The 21,172-nt window shown below is 62.4% G+C and overlaps 2 protein-coding genes across 2 annotated transcripts in view; one reads left to right on the plus strand and one right to left on the minus strand.

The window, feature by feature from the left end:
- The window catches only part of BCKDHA (branched chain keto acid dehydrogenase E1 subunit alpha), a 19,248-nt gene extending 2,219 nt beyond the window's left edge, over nt 1–17,029 (plus strand). The window contains exons 2-9 of the mRNA XM_032390584.1: nt 6,419–6,601; nt 6,709–6,795; nt 10,432–10,542; nt 13,424–13,583; nt 15,053–15,259; nt 15,399–15,540; nt 15,751–15,922; nt 16,507–17,029. Of these exons, the coding sequence (XP_032246475.1) occupies nt 6,419–6,601; nt 6,709–6,795; nt 10,432–10,542; nt 13,424–13,583; nt 15,053–15,259; nt 15,399–15,540; nt 15,751–15,922; nt 16,507–16,677 (1,233 nt within the window). The 3' untranslated portion in view covers nt 16,678–17,029. The remainder of the gene's footprint in view (nt 1–6,418; nt 6,602–6,708; nt 6,796–10,431; nt 10,543–13,423; nt 13,584–15,052; nt 15,260–15,398; nt 15,541–15,750; nt 15,923–16,506) is intronic.
- Nucleotides 17,030–17,127: 98 nt separating this feature from the next.
- B3GNT8 (UDP-GlcNAc:betaGal beta-1,3-N-acetylglucosaminyltransferase 8) lies at nt 17,128–18,947 on the minus strand. Its single transcript, XM_032390585.1, has one exon. It carries the CDS (start codon nt 18,828–18,830, stop codon nt 17,637–17,639), a length of 1,194 nt encoding a protein of 397 aa, XP_032246476.1. The 5' UTR covers nt 18,831–18,947; the 3' UTR covers nt 17,128–17,636.
- Between the last annotated feature and the right edge of the window lie 2,225 nt (nt 18,948–21,172).

The following is a 21,172-nucleotide window of genomic DNA, read 5'->3' on the forward strand; positions in this document are numbered from 1 at the left end:
TTTTTTAAGATTTTATTTCTATATTTGACAGAGAGAGTGGTGCGCGCGAGCACGAGCAGGGGAAGCGGCAGGCAGAGGGAGAAGCAGGCTCCTCACTGAGCAGAGAGCCCGATGTGGGACTCGATCCCGGGACTCCCGGATCATGACCTGAGCCGAAGGCAGTTGCTTAACCAACTGAGCCACCCACGCGCCCCCCTTTTGTGTATTTTTTTTTTAATTTTTTATTGTTAATCCCCATACATTACATTGTATTTTTAAGTTTATATATATATATATTTTTTTTTTTTTTTTTTTAAGATTTTATTTATATATTTGACAGAGTGGTGCGCGCGAGCACGAGCAGGGGAAGCGGCAGGCAGAGGGAGAAGCAGGCTCCCCACTGAGCGGAGAGCCCGATGCAGGACTCGATCCTAGGACCCTGAGATCATGACCTGAGCCGAAGGCAGACGCTTAACCAACTGAGCCACCCAGGCGTCCCTAAGTTTATATATTTTTTATAGTCCTTGTTTTCTCTTCCCACTTTTATTACTCCAATTTTTTTTTAAAAGATTTTATATTTTTGAAGTAATTTATACACCCAGTGTGGAGCTCGAACTCATAACCCAGAAATCAAGAGTCGCATGCTCCACCAACTGAACCAACGGGGCACCCCTCTCCCACTTGTTTTTTCTAAGATTAAAAAGGAGACTTTTTTGAGTTAAGGGAAGGAGTGGTGGGATTTAGTCAAAGAAGATTTTAAACAATATTTTTAAAGATTTTATTTTTTTGAGAGCGCGTGCTCGTGCATGAGCGGGTGGGGGGAGGGAGAGGGAGGAGTAGATTCCCCGCTGAGCCCATTGAGCAGGGAGCCTGACGCAGGGCTGGATCCCAGGACCCCGGGATCATGACCTGAGCTGAAGGCAGACGGTTGATTGACTGAGCCACCCAGGCGCCCCTAGTCAAAGAAGATTGTAGACCAGAATCTGTGGAACATTTTGTGATGATGATGGTCTTCTAGATCTGTGCAGCCCAGTACGGTAGCCACTTGACTACACCTGGCTACTGAGCTCTCAGTGTGGTTAGTATGGCCCAGGAACTGAAGTTTTCATTTTATTTAATTTCAGTAAGTTTAAATAACCACGAGTGGCTGGTGGCTGCCATATTGGATGGTGCAGTTTCAGCCCATCAAGGCCGAGCCTAGAGATAGTGCTTTGGGGGAAGATTGAGAGGCTGTGTTGTAGCTGACGGATGGGTTGTTGGAGCAGGGGGGGTTGGGGGAAAGGCTGGGGCTGCCTGACTTCATCTCTGCCTGCTTGCCTCTCCTTTCACCATGTTCTTGACTGAAAGCCCTGTTGCTCAGGAGGCCTTTGTCTGATTCTCCGTCCCTCCCCGCCCAGGTGAGAGCAGATGTTTTAGTGCTCAGGGAGAAGAGGAGAAAGGAAACTCAATTGTCAGGGAGTCCTGAGCTGGTTTCTCAGCCACCACCCCAAGAAGCAAGAGGGACCCCAGCCAAGTCACTTCACTTCTCTGAGCCTAGCAGGTGGGGTGAGTGGAGTCTCTCCTCTGGGACAGAGCTCTGTGTGTGGATCATCAGTGATGTTTTTCTGACCCAGCTGTCGGGGGCAGCCTGTTGGGGACCCAGCGCCCCGTGCACTGTCTCCCAGTGGCGGTGCCCAATGTGTGTTGAGGGACGAATGGAGATGGTCATTGCTTGTCTCCTCACCGTATGGGTCCATCTCCCTCTTGGCTAGTGTCTTAAGGTACGAGGCCTCGTTTTTCACGTTAGGAAGCACTTATGAGTTACACTACCAGCGCACTCCATTATTCTGTCTAATATAGCCACACTAACAGGTACCGGCAGTTTTCTCCTATCATGAGTGGGGAAACCGAGGCCCAGGGAGGTGAGGTCTGAACTTGGGAGTTCTGGACTCTAAAGCCCAGTTTCTCGCCATAGTACCAGGCTGCTAGGAGAAGCGCTAGGGCTTCGGTTCAAGTCTTGCAACATCGTGCTCGGTCCGGTCTTGGCGTGTATCAGCAGCTTCTGCCTGGGGCCTTCGGGGCTGGTGAGAAGCTGGGGTAGAGGGGCCGGCCTCAGCCCCTACCGTGCCCTTCCCTCCCTGCGCTTCAGCCCCACGGGCCCTTTTACCCCTCCCTTGGATGAGTTCCTTCCACCTGGTGGCCTTTGTAGGAATATGGTCCTTTAGGTGTCAGGTGACAGGCCACTTCCTCGGACAACCATTCCTGACCCCCCCCCGCCCCGTGTCCATCTGTAAAATGGGGACAGCAGTAACACTTCCCTCAGAGAGACGTGAAGATGGAAGGAAATGGTCTTTAGGAGGCACTTACCACGTATCCCAAGTACTGAGTAAGGTCTCAAGAAGTGTGGGTTGCAGTTTTTCTCCAGGGGCAGTAAATGTGGTGCAGTCAGGGGAAGGGTGTCCTCCCTCGGGACTGCCCACTAGCAGCCCCGGGCCGCATCGTGCTCGCGAGAGCCCCTGGCTTCCGTGGCCCTCGCTGTCTTAGATGCAGAGGACTCAGCCCATTGGCACCATCCCCAAAACCGTCCACGGCCGGACCCCACCTTTTTTGGGGCAGCTGTAGTCAGGCTGCCTGGCTTCGTGTGCTGACATCACTTATGATCTCCCTGCCCCAGGACAAGTCACTCCCGCCCCCGCCCCGAGCCTCAGGGCCAGCTCTGTTTTACCAAAGCGAGACAGCAGTGCCTGCCTCATCGGGTTCAGAGAGCACAGAGGCAGAGAGGAGGCGCTTTGTGTGGCACTGAGTTTGCGCTCCTTACTAACATGCCGCAGCCTCGCTGGGCCCCAGGCTCTCTCTTCTTGCCTTGGCCTTGGTAGTTCCCGGGGACTGGCGCTTTCTTCCCCCTAGCCTCTGCCTGCCTCACCCCTGCTGGTCCAGCAGGCCTCAGCGTAACTCCCCCTTCTCCAGAGAGCTTTTCCTCGCGTTCCCTCTGACCCTGGCCGCAAAAGTTCCCCCTCGAGCCATAGCAGGTGCTTTGTACCCTCCTCACCCCAGGTCTGTGGAGTGGCAATCCTCATCCTTTCCACAAGGGGACGCCAGTTCAGGGTGACGTGGTGGCGCTGCCGGAAAGGGACAGAGCCGGGACAGAGCCGTTTAGCCCGGAGTCTCTCATCCTGGGTAACCATCTGGTGGTCCTGCCCCAGTCTGTACCCTGCGTGTTCGGTGTTCGTCACCCGGCCCTCCCTCTCCTCTCCAGGCACTTCAGGGCCCGGCGTGGCTCCATTCAGTAGCTTCCTGCTGGACAGTAATGATCATCAAATACATGAGCTGCTCGTGTTTGCGGATTGTTCGCTGTGTGCCGGGCCCTGGGCTGAGCGCTCTGAACTCGTCCCTGTGATGCCCCGGGAGATAGGTAGTCCTGCCGCTGCTTCTGGGGGAGGAAACAGGCTCAGGGAGCTCTCCTTATACAGCCTGGAGACTGGAGTCTACTCTGTGGGGAGTCTTAACCGTAACCTGGGGGCCAGAGGGAGTGGCTCCACAGGGGGGCAGGCACCCCAGTGCCTGCTGGGCGGACCAGACCCTCCAGAGCAGGCCTCTCTGTTTCCTGTGTGGTCGGAGCAAGGCTTTGTGTAGATCTCTATAGCCTCTGCCATTGTAAGTTACCGGCCACCACGACAAACCCATCCCCACCCCCCACCATATTCTGAAGAAAAAGAGGGTGGAGTCACATCCTTCCTTGGGCTATTCTACCCCCCACAAACAAACGGGGGGCCCCCCCCCCCCCCCCCCCCCTCCTCCCCCCCCCCCCCCCCCCCCCCCCGCCCCGGACATTTCCTCCGCCCAGCCGCTCACCCAGTCCGCACAGTAGCTCTGGGGTCCGGACCCCGGCATCTCCACGGGCCTAGGAAGGAAGCCCCCCCTGCCCCACAAGGCCAGAGGCCGGTGTGGGGTGTGCCAGGGTGCCCCGATGGCAGCTGTCCATCGTCCGGAGGCAGGCAGAGTCCTGTCCTGACAGCCCAGTCTGTTCTCAGCCCTGTGACCTTGTCCTCTTCCCCCTGCCGGCCCCAAACCCCCAGCCGGCCTGTCCACGGTTTGCTGTTACCGTCCGGGGTGCCCTGCTGCCAGACCTTCTCCCCAGCTCTTCCCTCTCCTCTTTCCAAAGGGCCAGCCGTTTTCTGTTTCCTGTTTCCTACCCGTCCGAGATTTTGGGGTGGTTTCCCTTTCTACCAAGTTTTGAGCTTATAAACAGTGTTCCCATCCCTGTGCTGAGCCCTTTGTGTGCCTCATGGCAGGAACTTTCTGCAACAGCCCTCTGCGGCCTTTCTACAGATGAGGAAATTCACGGGGACAGGGCGTTTTGCAAAGAGCCATGCGGGGAGCTCAGATCCTGGCACCCACATCATCGGCCTCCAAGGCCAGTGAACCCAAGTGCCCATCCCTCCGTCCCTTCAGTGATGGGCTGCCGAGCGCCTGCTGTGTGAACCAACACTGCCTTCCCCGAGCTTGTGATCTGTGCGGGAGGCAGACACAGACCGCTGATCCTCCGGCGCGGGGGGATGGAAAGGTCCGGCCGGTGTGGGTGCTTCTGGGGGGGGGGGGGCGCGGGCGGCCGGAGTTAGCGGCTTCCCTCGCAAGCAGGGGAAGCCGTGGTCAGGCCTGGACCTGCCCTGCCGTGGGGAGTGTCATTTCCTTTATTTCCTCACAGCCACAAGCGCAGATAAATGCCCTGGTGCTCGGCTTTCCCCCCGGATCCTCGGCCGCTCTGCTGGGCAATTCCAGGGGGGGAGTGGGGCGCACACCTGAGCCCGCCGGCTGTGCTTGAGCTCCTTCTGGAAGCGAAGCCGCCATCACTGGCAGCCACGGGAAGGGCGCTGTAGCTGGGGGGCTGGGTCAGCCATGGCAGTTGGGGTGAGGTGCAGGGCTTTGGGGTCTGCATGTCAGCCCGGCCTGCGTTGGAAGCCCCGTCCTGACTGACCTATTTTTAGCTGTGGTGCAGGTGATTCCCCCCCCCCCAGTATCTCCGCTTCCTCCCTCCTCAGGGGCCATAGTAGGTGGTCTGTGCCTCAGACACGCTCTGAGGACCCAGTGAGACTGTGGGTACGGAGCTCCGCCGGTGGCCGGCAAGTGCTGGGTAGAGGGGAGCGGGGCAGTGCTGAGACCAGGTCAAGGCTGAGAAATGGGGTTCGCGTGCATCCTGTGGCGCCCGGAGGCTGCCCAGTGGTCTTTTCCCGGGCTTTCCCTGCCAGCTGAGGAGGTGCCATGCCCCCCACAGGGCTCTCCAGCCACTCAACTTCTTCCAGGCTCCGCGAGTGACATCCTGTCCCTAGCTTTCTGCCTTTGGCGTGTTCTGTGACTCCAGCCTCCAGGGCTCCTTCCCTGACCCCCGGCTGCCCTCCGGCTCTCAGCTCTCAGGATGCTTCCTCAGAGAAGCCTGGCTCCTTCCCACTCTCCCGTGCTCAAGGCTTCTCTTGGGCAAAGACAGATCAGCCCCAGCCTCAGCCATACTTGCTCAGCAGCCGGCTTCCCCGCTGGGCCGCAGTGACAGATGTCTTGTTTCTCTTAGGTCCCCAGAACCCAGCACAGGGCTCAGAACAAAGCAGGTGCTCAAATATTTGTTGAAGGAGTCAGTCTGGGCCTGGAGGGGTGGGGGTTAGGACTGGAGCGCAGAGGCCATTGAAGCGGGGAAGTTTCCCTGGGGGTGGGGGTGGGGGAGCAGACATTCTAGTAAAGAGATGGGCGCAGCCATGTGGTGGCAGAAGTGACAGTTGACCTTTCCTGAGCGTTTGCTGTACGACTTCCAAGTACTCTGCTGACCAGTTCTATGTGCAGGATCCCATTTAAGCCTCACGACACTTCCATGAGGTGGTCTCCCTTTTACAGATGACGAAGGAGAGTCTGGCGGAGGGGAAGTCACTTTCCTCTGGTCACCTGGCAAGGGATTTGAACCCAGGCAGGCTGACACCTAAGAGCTCACAGACTCCCTTGATTCTGGGTGGCTGCCCTGGTTGTGTGGGGCCACTGGAGAGCCCATCCGGCCGGACTCGAGGGCACGGGGGGCAGGTGGGCTCTCCAGTGGAGAGAGGGGGTGTCTGGCCAGACTGGAGAGGCCTTGAATGCCAGGGTGAAGCGGCCAGGCCCTGATAGAACAGCTACCGGTTCCTGAGCCGACTGCCCCTCTGCTGAGTTGTGTACTCTTTACAGCCGCCCGGTGGGATAGATAGTATCTTCCCCCCCAATTTTACAGATGAGGAATGGAGACACAAAGGAGTCTGGTGACTTGCCCAAGGTCACATATCAAGAAAGCGGTGGAGCTGGGATCCGTAACCGGTGTGTCAGGGCCCTCTGGGGCCCCGGGGGCTTAACTACCAGGCCATCCTGCCTGGCGCCGTGAGGTCGAGCCAGGGAACCCTCTGCTGCTGTGGACATGAGAACCCCCACCCCCACTCTGCTCTCTCCCCAGCTCCCCCAGAGACGGGCGCAGCAGCACTTCCCATCCCTGGATGACAAGCCCCAGTTCCCAGGGGCCTCGGCGGAGTTTGTAGACAAGCTAGAATTCATCCAGCCCAATGTCATCTCTGGGATCCCCGTCTACCGCGTCATGGATCGCCAGGGCCAGATCATCAACCCCAGCGAGGATCCCCACGTGAGAGGCCCCCGCCTTACCCCCACTGTGTCTCCCACGCCCGGGCCCCTTGTCCGTCTCCTCTCTGGTCCCAACTGCCCCACGTCTGTCTGTGCCTCCGTCCGCAGCTGCCCCAGGAGAAGGTGCTCAAGTTTTACAAGAGCATGACTCTGCTCAACACCATGGACCGCATCCTCTATGAGTCCCAGCGACAGGTGCGTGGCCTCGGGCTGGGGAGGGGGGTTCCCTGAGGTCGCCCTGCCTGTGTTCGAGCCAGAAGATGACTCCTAAGGAGGAGAGGGTGGGATGGAGATCCTTTGTCTCGGGGTCCTCAGAGTCCTTGGGGTTCTCTCGGTGCTATGGAGGAAGAGTGTGGGAAGGGTGCTGCCCAAGAGCAGGAGGATGGATCAGATCCTCCCGTGCTCCCGGTTGGGGGCATGGCTGTGCCGGGGGCGGACGGGCAGGAAGATCTGACAGGCCTTCCCCTTGGGAGCTCACGGTCCTGAGAAACGGGGTGCCCCTCTGGGCTTCCTGGGGCACCTGTGTCAGATGGGCTTTGAGCCTCAGCCGTGTTCATGTCAGCGGGCAGAGACCCGGTCCGAGCAGCGTCCACAAGGAGCAATTTTTGGACTCAAATAACTTCACATCCGGAGGGTCCAGTTTCAGGCGTGGCTGGATCCCAGGGGCTTAGTGTTATCAGACCTGTTTCTCTGTCCGAATGTCTTTTCTCCTGTCTCAGCATCCTTCATTCCCAGACAGCAGTGGTCTCTGGCAGGTCTAGGCTCGTGGACAGGTGGCAGAGAAAGGATCAGGGTACGGGCTCTGGAGCAGGACTTTACAACCAAAGTCTTCATTCTGCCACTTTGTAGCTATGTCCTGGGGCAGTCGCTTCATCTGTCAGGTCTTCCGTTTTCTTGTCTGTACTCCGTTTGTGGGGTTGCCTTAAGGACTTCGGTGGCATGTGTCATGGCCTTAGGAAGAGTGATGCTGGTGTTTATCGTAACCCTGCCAGCCTCACGACGACTGTCCTTTCTGCTTAGCAGTGGAAAGAGAATGTCTGCTCCCTGACGTTCCAGCAGAAGGCTGGGGCTAATGCTCGCCGTCTGGGCTTTGGTCACAGGCCCCGCCTTGAGCTAGCCCCTGGCCACAAGGACCATGTGCCCATCTCCAGGATCCAAGGGAGCTGTGGAATCCGTCCCTCCCAAGGCCCAGGGTTCCTGTGGGAAAGGGGGGAAGAATGTTGGGCAGTGGGCCCTTGGGTGCCCACTGCATCTGCTGGGTCAGGAGTAGGGATGGGCTTGAGAATCGAGCCCCCAGGCCATCCCCCTGTGGACTAAAGCATGAGGCCCCCTGGCCTACGGGACAGTACTGAGCAGACTCCCACCCACAGGGCACTATGTGTGGGTTTTCCAAGTTAGGGTAGTGCCTCCACTCTGAAACTTGCCCAGAAACTTCCTTGGCTCCCGCAGCCCACAGGGGCAGGCCAGGCCCTTCCTCTTCCTCTGTCTCCTGTTCCCCTGTGGCCTCGGCTCTCCGCAGCCTTACCACCAGCCAGGCCACCCCTCCCACCCTCTCAACATGCCTGGGCTCCTTCCTGCCCGGGTTGGCTGTGCACATAGGGGCTTTGGAATCCAGCGGCTGTGGGTCCAATCACAGCTGTGACTTTGGGCAGCGATTTTTCCTGGCTTGGCTTCAGTTTCTTCAGTATGCTAAAAAGTGAGGAAAGCAAGGTTAGGGGTAGGAATTCTGTTGAGGCCCAGCATAGAAAGTCCCTTGTCCGCTGGCTGCCACAGAGGAGGCCTCAGTAAGATCAGCTCATGTGTCAAAGCTCAGCTTATATTAGCTAGGTTTCTGTTCAGCTGTAAGTAACAGACCTCCCCCAAAGCACCCCCCACCCCAAATCCTAACAGAAACAAATGCAGTAGCTTAAACAGATTAGGAGGGTTTTTATCTTGCATAAAAGAAATCTGAAAACGGGGTTTGGGGCTGGTATGGTGGCACCACAATGTCACTGGATACCCAGCTTTGGCTTCTCGCCTTGAGGGCCCTTCATGAGCCAAATGGCTGCTGGAGCTCCCTCCATCACACCTCATTCCAGGCAGGAAGCGGAAGGAAGGTGGCAGGTCAGACATGGCATGTCCCAGCTATCTCCTCATACCCACCTTTCTAGAACTTTGCAGGCAGTCCCACCCAGTAGCATCTGACATTGCATAGGTCGCTCCCAGCTGCAAGGGAGGCCGAAATGTGGTCTTTCCATCCGGGCAGTTGCTGCCTATGGAATGGGATCTCAGTTAGCAAGCAGGAAGAGGGGTAGGATACAGGGTAGGCAACCAGCGACCTCTGCCTCCTGCCAGGTCCTGTTTCCTGGGTGGGAAGGCACTCAGGCTCCTCCCCGCACCACCCTCGACAGCCCTCCCAGGCCTTGAGCACCCAGCATCCGCCCACGTGGCTGTGGGAGGTCAATTAACTTTTAATTGGCTCCCCACTTAGAAGAAAGCTTTATTCATCTAGTTCTCCCACCACGACAGAAAGCCTGGACTGCAGAACACATGAGGACTGGGCAGGGGGCGTCCGTCAGATACCGACCCGAGCTCTCTCACTTTACACATGGTGCTGGGGAGCTTAGTTCTGGCCCTGTGCCAGGGGTGCCCCAAATCTCCAGCCAGACTTCACCTCTTAGCCCCAGATCTACTTGGCTTCTTGCCTTGGGTGTCCCACACCAAATTCAGCCTGTCCAGACTTGACCTCAGCGTCTTCCTCCCTTAGGCCGTTTCTCAGCGGAGGCCACTGTCCGCCCACTGCCCAAGCTGGAGACCTGCATCTCCTCCCTGTTTCTGTTCTCCCCCTCGTATCACTTTCTCCCATCTTATTTACTTTGTCCCTACGGGTTTAGTTAGAAATCCATTCTGCTGCTCAGCACCATGCCAGGAGCCCAGACTTCCTACCTTCCTGCTTCACCATCGTGGGCGAGTTGGCTTTCATCCCACACGTGTTGCCTCATTTTCGCAAGATGGCTGCCACCGGTCCAGCCTCCCAGCGGTGTGCCAGGCAGAAGAAGGGCTGGCGCCTGCTACACTCCTCTCTTTTGTCAGGAAAGCAAAAGCAGACTTCTACTTAAGTCTCTGGCTAGAACTGTGTCTGCGGCCACCTCTGGCTATAAGGGAGATTGGGAGAATGTTTGGCTTTTCCAGGCTCTAGAAGTGGGGGGGGGGCTCAGGAGAAGGGAGTCGGCCGGGGCGCCGGTGTGGCCCGCCAGCAAGGGTCTGCCGCTCCCTTGGTGCTCTCCCCTCCGCTCCTCTGCCTGTCTCCTGCCACGACCAGGCCCGGCCACCACCCCCTCTTGCCTGGTGGGCTGCACCCAGTCCTGTCTCCACCATCCATTTCCCACATGACAACCAGAGAGCTGTTTCTAAAATGTTGCTCTGAGGAGAGCCATGGGTGCAGTTCTCAAGGTAAAGTCCTGGTGTGTCGTTCATTCACTGCCTCGCTGGGTCCTGCCTCTCCCGCCTTGTCTGTCCCCACCCCTCCCACATTCTGGCCTCGTGGCCTTGACTGTTCCCTCTGCCTGGAAACCTGCATCTACCCCCAGCTGTGCCCAGCCCAGGCATTTCTCCCTGCCGCCCCTCGGGTGGGCCGGGCACGCACGTCGGCCTCCCATCACACAGCCCCTGCGCTTGGCTCTCACCGACCTGGCAGTTCCTCCGTGGAGGTGGGAAGCCCGGCCTGGCCTGGCCCAGGACGTGTGTCTGGTGATGAATGAAGTCTCCAGAAGCTGGCCAGTTATCCGGATGGTTCCCTGTCATTGCCCAGCATAACGGATCCCGGGCCCCCGGGCCCTCCCGCACCCCCAGGGCCGGATCTCCTTCTACATGACCAACTATGGCGAGGAGGGGACGCACGTGGGGAGCGCAGCGGCGCTGGACACCACGGACCTGGTGTTCGGCCAGTACCGGGAGGCAGGTATGTCTGCCCTGCTGGTGCGGACTGTGTCTGCGGTCCCCGTGGGGGCAGGTCAGGCCCAGTCCCCCCAGGCGGGAAGGCGAGGCCCCCGTTAGCTACCCGGCGTGCTCTGCCAGGAAGAGCTTTCTGAGCAAGGAAGAGCCAAGCCAGGGCCAGGGGTGTGTGGTGGCGGGCTTCCTCCGTCTGGAGGCCCGGCAGGCGGGGTGGTAGGGCAGAGCCTGTGCTCGGGGCTGCTCCGTGCTCTGCCGGCTGTCACATTCGGGGCAAGGTGCTTCTCTTCTGTGAGCCTCAGTTTTCTGGCCTCGGCCACGGAGCTGATGATGGCGCCGTGCCCCCTGCCCTGGGAGTGCTGGGGCAGCATGCGGTCAGGGCGGGCCTGGCCCCCCGTGGCCCTGCACGGGGACCCCTGTCCTGGCCTCTCCGGGCGCCGTGCCCCTGAGGGAGCAGAGCAAACAGGGCCTGGCAGTGGCAGCCGGGGCGGCCCCTTCTGAGTGAGGGAGTGACAGGACCGGAGGGTCGGAGATGGGCGTGAAGCAGGCAGGAGTGACGGGGCCAAAGGCTGTGGAGGGGGGTCACGGGGCAGGGGACGCAAAGCCCGCAGCACAGGGTCCGGCAGCAGATAAGCGGTCCGAGTTGGAGGCGATGTGCGGTGGGGGCTCTCTCTTCAGCAGGGGGCAGGCTGGCCGGGCAGGCGGGTGCCCACTGCACCCGACTCCCCATGCCCCGCACTCTAGGAGGACAGACGCCCTGTGTATTGGGTGTCCCCAGACACTGGGCTGTGCGCCCGGCCCCAGCCAGGTTTGCTGTTTCCGCGGAAGGGGCCTCTCGGGTGAGGACTCCAGGCAGGATGAGAGGGGGGCTTGGAGCCATGGGCAGCCACCGGGCTCTCCAACCCGGGTGGGGAGGGTGTTGGGGGGGGGTCTGGTCCTGGCCGCCCTGCTGGAGGGAGCCCTCTGCGCCGAGGCCCCTGCAGAAGGCAGCCCGCATCAGGGCAGACAGGAGGGGTGTGCGCTCCGCGGGGCAGGCGAGGCCTTGCCGAGGCAGCCGCTCACCTCAGGCCCCTCCTGTGCGGAGAACAGGGGCGCTCAGAACAATAGCCGCCCTCCGCCGAGCTCTTCAAGGCCAAGGTGCTGTTCTGAGTGCTGGAAGCAGAGGGGGCGCCATCTCCTTTCACCTGCCGCGACCCCACCGGAGGAAGGAGCCTCCCAGCAGCCATGTTTCCTGTCTGAGCCAGGCGGCAGGCAGCCCAGAAGGTTCCGTGCCAGGGCCCAGGCTACATGCCTCCTGAGGGGCGGAGCAGGGGTGTCCCCGCATCAGCCCTCTGTGCTGCTGCCCACATGGGGCCGTTTGGTATAAACCAAGGATGTCCGTGGAGTGCCGACCGTGGCACCAGCAGGAAGGGGCGCTTGTCAAAGGGAGCTCAGAGGCAGCACATTTCCATCTAGAGCAGTAGTTCCCACAGGGCCTGCGGTTTCCTGGGGCGAGTCAGAGCCAGCTGGGGCCTGGGCCCAGGACTCCTGGCCCTGCCTGCCATTCTCACGTGCTAGACCACGGACTGCACTGTGAGGAACCCCCCCTTTCCCGCTTCGAGCGCAGCACCTCCTCTGTGCTCTGTGTTATGTACGGCGTGGCCACTCCGTGTGTAAGTCTGTGTCGCCCGACAGGAAATCCCACGTCTAGTTTTATGAAAGGCGAAGGCTGACGTCACGCCCAGCGCCCCTCACCCCAACTCCCACTTCAGGTGCGTGCTCAGGGCCGACTGTCCGGGCAGCGCTCACCATGTGCGGGGGTCTCGGCGGTGGCACCCCGTTAGCCGGGGAACACTCTCCCCCAGCCCCACCGCCCTGCTGCAGCCTCAGCCGTGAAGGGTGAGCTTTGCGTGGCCCCCACAGCCCAGCCCGCCACCTCACGGTGTGACCTCGAGCTGGCTCTGGGAGCTCTCCTACCTCAGTGTTCTCATCTGCCAATGGGGAGAATAATCCCCCCTACCTTGGGGGGTCGTTGTGAGGATTAATCAAGTTAATCTCTGGAAAGTGCTCAGAATAAAGGCGCCTGGCACCAAACGTTATATTCACATTGCAGTCATTTGGGGAACGTGTGCACAGCCCGCACAAAATGTGTCTTCTGTGCAGTGTGACCCCCATTACGTCATCACGTGAAGAAAGTTCTCTAGTAAAGCAGAGATTTGGAAATGCCTGCACCAGCCAGCTGCCCCTCTGCATTGCTCAGGTTCTGGGTGCTTCCACGGGTGTCCTTGAACCCCCAGTGCGGCCCCTCAGGTGTGGGCGTTTCGATTGTCCTCCTTTTCAGGGGGCGGCCCAGAGCGGGTCTGTGCCCATCCCAGGACCACCTCAACCCCTCCTGTCCTCTGACTCAGCAGGCAAGGCCCCCTTCACCAGAGCGGTTCTGTTTGAAGACAGGATTTTACAGCCACAAGCAGGTTCAAATATCGTCTCTCTAGTTCAGAAGTTGTGAGCTAGCGGCCCGTAGTTTTATTTGGTTCATACAATGATTTTTGAAGTAATTGCGTGAGTGGAAACATCAACATCAGGTAGTTTCTTGTTAAAAAAAAAAAAAAAGCAAGCCAGGTTTTGCCTTCTTTTGAAGAGCTGGGCCATCTGGTGTCTCCAAGCAGCAGTTGGGTGGTTGGAACCAGGGAGGGTGGGTGGCCTCCCTTTCGGGACAGGTCCAAGCTCTCTAGTGTGTCCCCCCTTCTTGGCCCCCGTGAGCCTGTGAATCGGCCTCCCCTGCTTGAGTCCAGTTCCCATCTGGGACCCACAGGGAGATGTAGCCTGGGCTGCAGGGGCATCGCCCCGGGACCCCCAGGGCTCAGTCTGCCCCCGCACCCTAGCCGCAGGCTCACGCAGCACCCCCCCCCCCGGGGTGGTCATGTACCGGGACTACCCCCTGGAGCTGTTCATGGCCCAGTGCTACAGCAATTCGAGTGACCTGGGCAAGGGCCGCCAGATGCCCGTGCACTACGGCTGCAAGGAGCGCCACTTTGTCACCATCTCCTCTCCGTTGGCCACGCAGATCCCGCAGGGTGAGGACTCGTCCCGGGCCGGGGGCTCGCAGACCAGCGTCCCCCCTGCGCGGGCCCAGCCCTTCCGGGGGCCTCCCCGTGGGTGCCGGGCTCAGAGCGCTGGTCCGGGCTCCAGACTTTACATTTACAGACCCCTCTCGTCCGGCAGTCTCCACAGGAGGGCTGTGGTTTGGCAGGCTGGAGCTGGCGTGGGAAGCTCTCGTTTCCCAAACTGCCCATCCCGTTGGTCTGCTCTCCGACTCGGCACCTGCGCCTGACTGAGCGGGTACCAACTTCCTCGCAAGGGTCTCTGGGCAGAGCTGGGTTCTTGCCCCCGACCCTGCTCCGCCTCACTCCTCGGAGTCTGACTCCCCTGAAGCTTACTCTGGAAGCCCACGCTCCCTCGAGCAGTCAGAGCAGACCCTCTTGGGGCCAGGCCCGTCGGGGAGACCCTGGAACCTGCCCTCTGGACCCTGCAGTCCGGTCAAGGGCCGCGCTGGGCTTCGGCTCTCTCTGCCCCACAGCGGCCGAGGTACACACGTTGCTGTGTCCGTGGGGCTGAGCGGCATGCTGGTTGCGAGGCCCATTCGTACATGTTAGCTCAGTGCCTGGAATGAGGAGCTGTTTGCGCCTCTGACATGGGAGGCGGGCAGGGCAGCTTTGTGAGAGGAGGTGGCGTGTTCCCTGCGGGGAGGTAGGATTTCCAGAAGCCTGGGCCCTGGCCCTTACCTTCCATTTGAGTGACCATTCAGCTGCTCAGTGGGCGAACGTATGGAGTCTCTGTGGGCGCCATGCGGGGCGCAGTGAGCAGGAGACAAACACCTCAGCCCTCCTCCATGTGAGGAGACAGACAGGAAGCATGCAGGAGGAGCTCAGGGAGGGGATCAGGGGTGAGCAGTCCTGCAGGGAGAAACACAGCCGAGATGTGATGGAGGAAGGTGGGGGGTTGCATCACAGGTGACATTTCTTACAGACCAGGAGGAGCCAGGGAGGGCACCATGTGGGGTCTTGAGGCAAGTGCCTGCTTGACCGCTTGAGGGGGCAGGGGGGGCCCGAGGCAGGTGTGGAACCGGGTAGGGAGACCAGGAGGGGGCGCAGAGAGGTGCGGGAAGGCTGCAGATGCAGGGGAGTCTGAGGGCAGTGGGAGCAGCAGGGGGGAGAGGCGCTGGGCCGGAATGTCAGCCTGGTTCACATTTTAACCATTTTAACTGGCCTCTGGCTGTCCCAGGGTAACGGGTGGGGGCGGGAGGAGCAGGGGGCCTGTGAGGAGGCTGCTGGGAGCTCAGGCGGGAGGTGACTGGGCCAGCCGACTGGCGGGAAGGGGTGGGACACGGGGTCAGGTTCTAGCGGAGTTTTGAAGGTGGAAGAGGTGTGGGGAGCGGCCATCAGCGGGGTGGGGCTGAGGCAGTTTGTGGGGTGCAGCGGGAGGGCAGAGCCGGGTGGGGAGAGTGTGCGGCTCTGCTCCTGCTCACCCCCCTCTCCCCCTGCAGCGGTGGGGGCGGCCTACGCGGCCAAGCGGGCCAACGCCAACAGGGTGGTCATCTGCTACTTCGGGGAGGGGGCGGCCAGCGAGGGGGACGCACACGCCGGCTTCAACTTCGCCGCCACCCTCGAGTGCCCCATCATCTTCTTCTGCCGGAACAACGGCTATGCCATCTCCACGCCCACCTCGGAGCAGTACCGCGGGGACGGCATCGGTAGGGGCCCCGCGGGCCACTCCCCAGTCCTTTCCCTGCCGCGGGTCTGCAACAAGGGAGGCCGCAGGAACGCTGCTTTGCTGCCCCCCCATTGTCCCCATCTGAGCCCCGGGGCCGCCCTGCCTCTCTGTCCCCACAGCTGCCCGAGGCCCCGGCTACGGCATCATGTCCATCCGCGTGGATGGCAATGACGTGTTTGCTGTGTACAACGCCACCAAGGAGGCCCGGCGGCGCGCCGTGGCGGAGAACCAGCCCTTCCTCATCGAGGCCATGACCTACAGGTGCCTGCCAACCCCCTTCCTCCCCTCCTCCCCCGCGGCCTTGACCGCATCTCCCCTGCACAGGCCACTGGCCCCGGAGCAGGACCCCATCCCCCATATTGGATCCCCTTCGTGGGTTGTATCCCATTGCCACCCCTTCTCCCCTGGTCCGCCCCCTCCCTCCTGACCCACTGCAGGGGGCTCCGTCCTGACCCTGGGCCCCCTCCGCAGGATCGGCCACCACAGCACTAGTGATGACAGCTCAGCCTACCGCTCGGTGGACGAGGTCAATTACTGGGACAAGCAGGACCACCCCATCTCCCGGCTGCGTCACTACCTGCAGAGTCGGGGCTGGTGGGACGACGAGCAGGAGAAGGCCTGGAGGAAGCAGTCCCGCAAGAAGGTGGGGGCCTCCCTCTGGTGGAAATCGTGCCCCGGGGGGCGTGGTCTGGGGCGGTAGGAGGTGGAGAAGCCTGGAAGGGTTGGGGGGCACGGAGCTGGGAGACCTGGGCACAGCCCGGCAGGGTCTCTAAGTGCGGTCCTCGGTGCCAGGCTGCCTGGGCGGGCGCCTCTGCCGGGTCCTAGCTGCGTCCTCGGCACGCCGCCTGCCCTCCACGCCCTCCTGCCTGAGGACGGACACGGCGTCCTCGTCAGAAGGTGGGCAAGGGGTAGGCGACCTAATCCGTGTGCAGTGTGAGTGTCCCACTGTCCTCGGCCGGGAGCCGGGCAGTGCGCCCAGTGGGACGGGCCACCCTCCCTCCGGGCCTCGGTTTCCTCACCTCTAAAGGGCGTGCTGCCCGGTTCTGCATTAAGCGTCGGACCGGACAGTGCGGGGGAGGAGAGGCCGGGCTTGGGTGGGGGGGCGCTGACAAGGTGGTTCTCACCCCTGCCGATCCTCGCCTGTTGTCCAGATGGGAGCCCCCCGCCGGGGTCCCACAGGTGGGGGGTGAGGGGCTGGCTGCGTGTCTACTGTCCCACCTCCCCCAGGTGATGGAGGCCTTTGAGCAGGCGGAGCGGAAGCCAAAGCCCAGCCCCAGCCTGCTCTTCTCAGACGTGTACCAGGAGATGCCCGCCCAGCTCCGCAAGCAGCAGGAGGCCCTGGCCCGGCACCTCCAGACCTACGGGGAGCACTACCCCCTGGACCACTTTGAGAAGTGAGGCCTGCTCGTCCCCCAACCCCCACCTCAACCACCCCGAGGGGCAGCCCCACTCTGGGGGGGGGGTGCCCAGGGAGCGGCAGGATGCCACCCTCCTTCCCCAGTCAGCTCCCTCCAGAATACTGGGGCCAGGGCTCTAGCCCCCCCATCCCCACTCCTCCAGGCTGTTACCCTGGGGGGCCTCAGTCGGCCCCCTCCTTGCCTGTTACAGTGCCTTCTCCCAGGGGCTGGGTCAGGGCGCCTCCAGGACTAGAAGCTCCTCTGGGGTGGGCGTGGTGGGTCAGCCTGTGGAAGCCACTCCCTCAGAGGAGAGGTGGTCAGCAGGTGGCCAATAAACTCTATTTGGCTCTGTACCCCCCCGCTGGTCTGTTTCCTGGCGTTTGGGAGGTGGGAGGAGAGCCAGCGTGACTGGTTTGGGACCACCCCTTGGTTCTCCCCTGTAGATAAAGAAGGCCGGGGCCATTGAGACATGTAACTTCCCCCGGAAACTTTAGCAAGCTGGAGGGTCCGTTTCTGCAGACGGGGGGGGGGGGTCCTCCCCAGACAGTCTCCTGTTCTCCCTTAGGTGGGACAATGCTGCCATTCAGCAAAGTGACCAGGAGGCCACCAGAGCTGGTCCTGCCCAGTAATGGGGGGGCGGGGGAAGGCGTCCAGTGTGAAGGTCAGGGCGCAGCTGTGCTCACTGGGTCAGCCCTCCGGGGCCCCACGGGCACAAAGACGACGCCAGGTCTCGGAGTGGGGGTGGGCATATTTTTCAAAAACAAGAAGTAGACAAAAACAGTCTGTTGCCTCCTGCTGCCCAGCCCCCTCGCCTGGGAGGGCCCCAGAGGGGCTCAGGCGGTCACGATGCTAGGATTCCTCCCTCACGCTGAGGCCCAGGAGGAGAGGCCGAGCCAGGGACGGGCACCTGGGTGCAGGCCAGGGCCGCCCTCCCCCTCCTCTCCCCAGCTCCCCCCAGGCTCAGCACCGGAACTGGGGGTCCTGCAGCTGCTTCCAGAGCCGAATGCTCTTCTGGGGGCTGAGGGGCCGCACCAGCAGCAGGTCCTGGAACGCGCAGGGGTCGGCCGTTTGGTCTGCCGGCCAGGCTGTGCGGAAGCCTTTGTGATCCCTGGGTGCCAGGCCCAGGGCACGGAAGCACAGGCCCGTGTAGACGTCGTCGAAGGGGAAGGGGGCCACGCGGGCCGCGGCCTGCAGCAGCCAGGGGGCCAGGCGCCCGGCGATGACATAGCCACCCCCACTTGCGTAGGCCGGGTAGTGACCTTTAAAGAAGGACAGGGGCACGTAGAAGGGTCCTCTGGGCTTCCGGAGGGGTTTGGCCTGGGTGAATACCTCCCCCAGGTAGAGGCCTCGGGCCCAGCTGGGGGGCAGGCCCCGCAGGTGGTCCAGAAGGGCAGGCGTGCGCACGAAGGCATCGTCCGGAGCTTGCAGGACGAAGCTCACTCCTGGGCAGTGGCGGCCCAGCCAGGCCAGCAGCAGCAAGTCTTTGAGCGTCCGATTGAAGGGGACGTCGAGGAAGTCCCAGAGCAGCAGGTCACTGTAGCGGCGGCTCTCCCAGGCCACCAGGGAGCTCAGGTCGGGCCCTCCCTCACCCTCGGGCGACCCCAGCAGGAAGAGCAGCCGGACTCCGGGAGCCGGACTGCCCCACGTCTCCCTCACGGCCTGCCGTTCCGCGAAGCGCCCCGGTTCCGACTTGACGGCCAGCAGCAGGTAGGGGACGTCGGTGCCCGAGCAGCCGGCCACTTGGCCACCGCCGCTCCCGGGCCGCCACGGTGGGAAGCTCCGGCAGGCTGCCGACAGCAGGAAGCGGCGGAGGCCCTTAGGGTAGGACTTGAAGTCCGGGATTTCGGCGGCAGCAGCGGCCCCCCAAGCCCGGCAGCCCCCTGCCTCCGCGCTGTCCCCACTGGGCAGGGACCCCAGCCGCCACTGCTGCTGGTTCCAGTAAGCCGAGGGCAGCGGGCCGGTGTGGCCCAGACGGGTGGAGAGGTTAGCTGGCAGGGTGGGCTCGGGGCTGGTGGGTGTGGGGCCTGGTGGGGTGTCCCGGGGTCCCTGGTAGGCTTTGCTTAGCCAAGACTCGGACGTCCACTCGATGTACACCTTGAGGCCCAGGAGCGTGAGCAGCGCTGACAGGCAGAGAAGGCACTTGGGGCAGCGCATGACCCAGCCCAGGGAAGGGGTGGCCGCGGGAGCTGCAAAGGAGCCACAGAGGCCTCTGGGGTGCAGGGATGGGCGCCAGCGGTCCCCACCGGCCCCTGTAGCCCCTTCTCTTGGCCCCAGCCCCTAATCCACCCACCTCCCCCCCCCCCCCCCCCCCCCCCCCCGCCCCGCCAAGGACCCAGCTCTTCCCTATTCCTGGACCCGGAACCCTGTTCGAATTCTTTCGACACCCTGCCCAGCCCACCCCAGCCCAGCCCAGCCCATTCCACCGACCTATTCCGCAGCCCCACCCCAGGGACTGGGGACTTGGCCATTCCAGCCCCCCTTCATTCCCTCACCAGGAGTCAGAATCACAGGGTCAGCCCTTTCACCTTCTAGAAACCCAGCCTCCCTCGTCCCAACAGTCCCCACCCCAGGGAAGGGGGGCCAGGGACCTGCTCGCTCCTCTTTACCTCTGGGTCCAGCTCCCGCCTGCGCCGCGTCCGGGGCCTCTGGTCAGGCCCCCGCTCCCGCTCCCTCCCTTCTGCCCCTGCCGAGCGGCGGTGCTGTAGTCGGAGCCCTGCCCAGCCAGTCCAGAGGGGCGGGGAGGGGCGGGGAGGGAGGCCGCCAGGGCCCCAGGGGCCGGGAGGGGCTGGGGCGGGGCTGAGGGAGGAGGGGACGGGAGGGGAGGGGAGGGCAGGAGGCCGACCTGAGGGATGGGGCTCTGGCGTGTTGGGGCTGGTTTTCTGGTGAGACAGCGGAAAGGTGCAGGGTGGCCAAAGACACAGACGGGGGACCCGGCGAGGGCCGGCGGGGAGAGCCAGGGGCCTGGGAGAGTTGGGGGGGGGGGGGTGCGCTGAGGGGCCAGGGCCGAGCCCGGGCTGGGCAATGGCGAGATGGCCCAGGGACAGGCAGAGTCCCAAAGTGGTAGAGCTGGGCGGGGAGGGGGGGGCGGCGCTGGCGCCTGGTCTTGGAGTCGGCGGCGGCAGCGACTGTGCTGAGGGGATGGGTCGGCCGTGCCCGGGATGGGGGTGTGTTGTGGCCGCCGGAGTCAGGGTGGGGCTGGGGAAGGGGCTGGTGGGGAGGAGAGACGGACTGGGTGGGTGCGGAAGGAGGGGTGGGGGAGACCTCTGGGGCAGGCGGGGGAAGGGAGAGGAGGGACGGAGGGGGAGGTGGAGAGAAGGTGGGGGGGATGTGGAGACGGGGAGTGAGAGATCCCGGGTAGCCCGAGGCCCCCGTGCGGGAGGGAAGAGAGACGTTAGAGGCAGGTGGGCGACCCTCGGGGTGGGACTGAGAAGGGCGTCTGCGGACCTCCGGAGCCAGGGAGGAGCAGGAGGGGACTCGATGGAAGGGGAGGGGGAGGGGGGTGCCAAGCTAGAGGCCAGTGGAGGGTGGGGTGGGGGCACCGGGGGCCCTCGAGCTGAGCTGAGCCCCGCACCTCCTCCGCCCCCTTTGGTGCCGGGTGTTTGCATTGCGGGGGCGCGGATCCATCCCTACCCCGTCCCCCCCCAGCCCCGCCCACAGCCCCGCCCACAGCTGCACGGTGACTCCGGGAACACTCACATCCGGCCCCCCGGGACAGGAGAGGGTGTCTGCCTGTGTTTGCGTCCCTGCCCTCCGGGGCCGCTGCTGTTGGGGCTGCATCAGCCGTCTGGGGAGGTGGGCAGGCGGGGCCTCCTTATCCCTGACCAAGGGCCCCACTGAGCCTGGCCTGACCCCCTTCGCTCCATCCTGGGTTGGGAGGACTGTCTGGATCCTCTCATCCTTCGCATCTTGTCTGTCAGCAGCCGCTGGTTATCTGTCCAGAGCTGATTTCCAACCCCCAAGTTCGAGTAATGGAGCCCGTGGGAGCAGCTGGAGGAAAGCGTGCAGAGGAAGTGTCGGATATTAAGGCCCTAGAAGCCAGAGTGGGCAAGGACGGCCAGGGCCCCCGGGGCAGGGAGGGGTCTCCCAGCCTCCCCCTCCCGCCCCGCCCCCAGAGCTCCCCCCAGCTCATCTCACTTCTCCCAGGGGTGCCGACACTGCCCCTCATGGGGGTGGTTGGAAATCTCAAGGTACGGTTTGGGTTGCTCTGGGTATCAGAGTCCAATCAGGAGAAACCGCCCAGCAGTGGGAACGGAGCAGTCCATCATCGAGAATGACCCAAGAGGTGCCTTCTTGTGGAACACAGTAGGGGGTGGAAGTGCGGCTCCCACATGAGCAACCTGGTCCGACACTGACCTCCCTGAGCTCTGGGGGGTGCCCCCTCCGGATTATGCCAGGGCGGCTCAGCTCCGTGCCTCGGTAACCGGAGGCCGCGCTTGAGTCGAGTTCTAGTCAGCGACCTGAGAAAGCCATGAGAACCACCCAGCTGCACTAGCTAG

This window comes from Phoca vitulina, unplaced genomic scaffold (assembly GCF_004348235.1).
Source record: "Phoca vitulina isolate PV1807 unplaced genomic scaffold, GSC_HSeal_1.0 scaffold58, whole genome shotgun sequence".
Lineage (NCBI taxonomy): Eukaryota > Metazoa > Chordata > Mammalia > Carnivora > Phocidae > Phoca > Phoca vitulina.

Coding starts and splice junctions, on each gene's coding strand:
- B3GNT8 (XM_032390585.1), bottom strand. CDS start 18,830: ATGCGCTGCCCCAAGTGCCTTCTCTGCCTGTCAGCGCTGCTCACGCTC.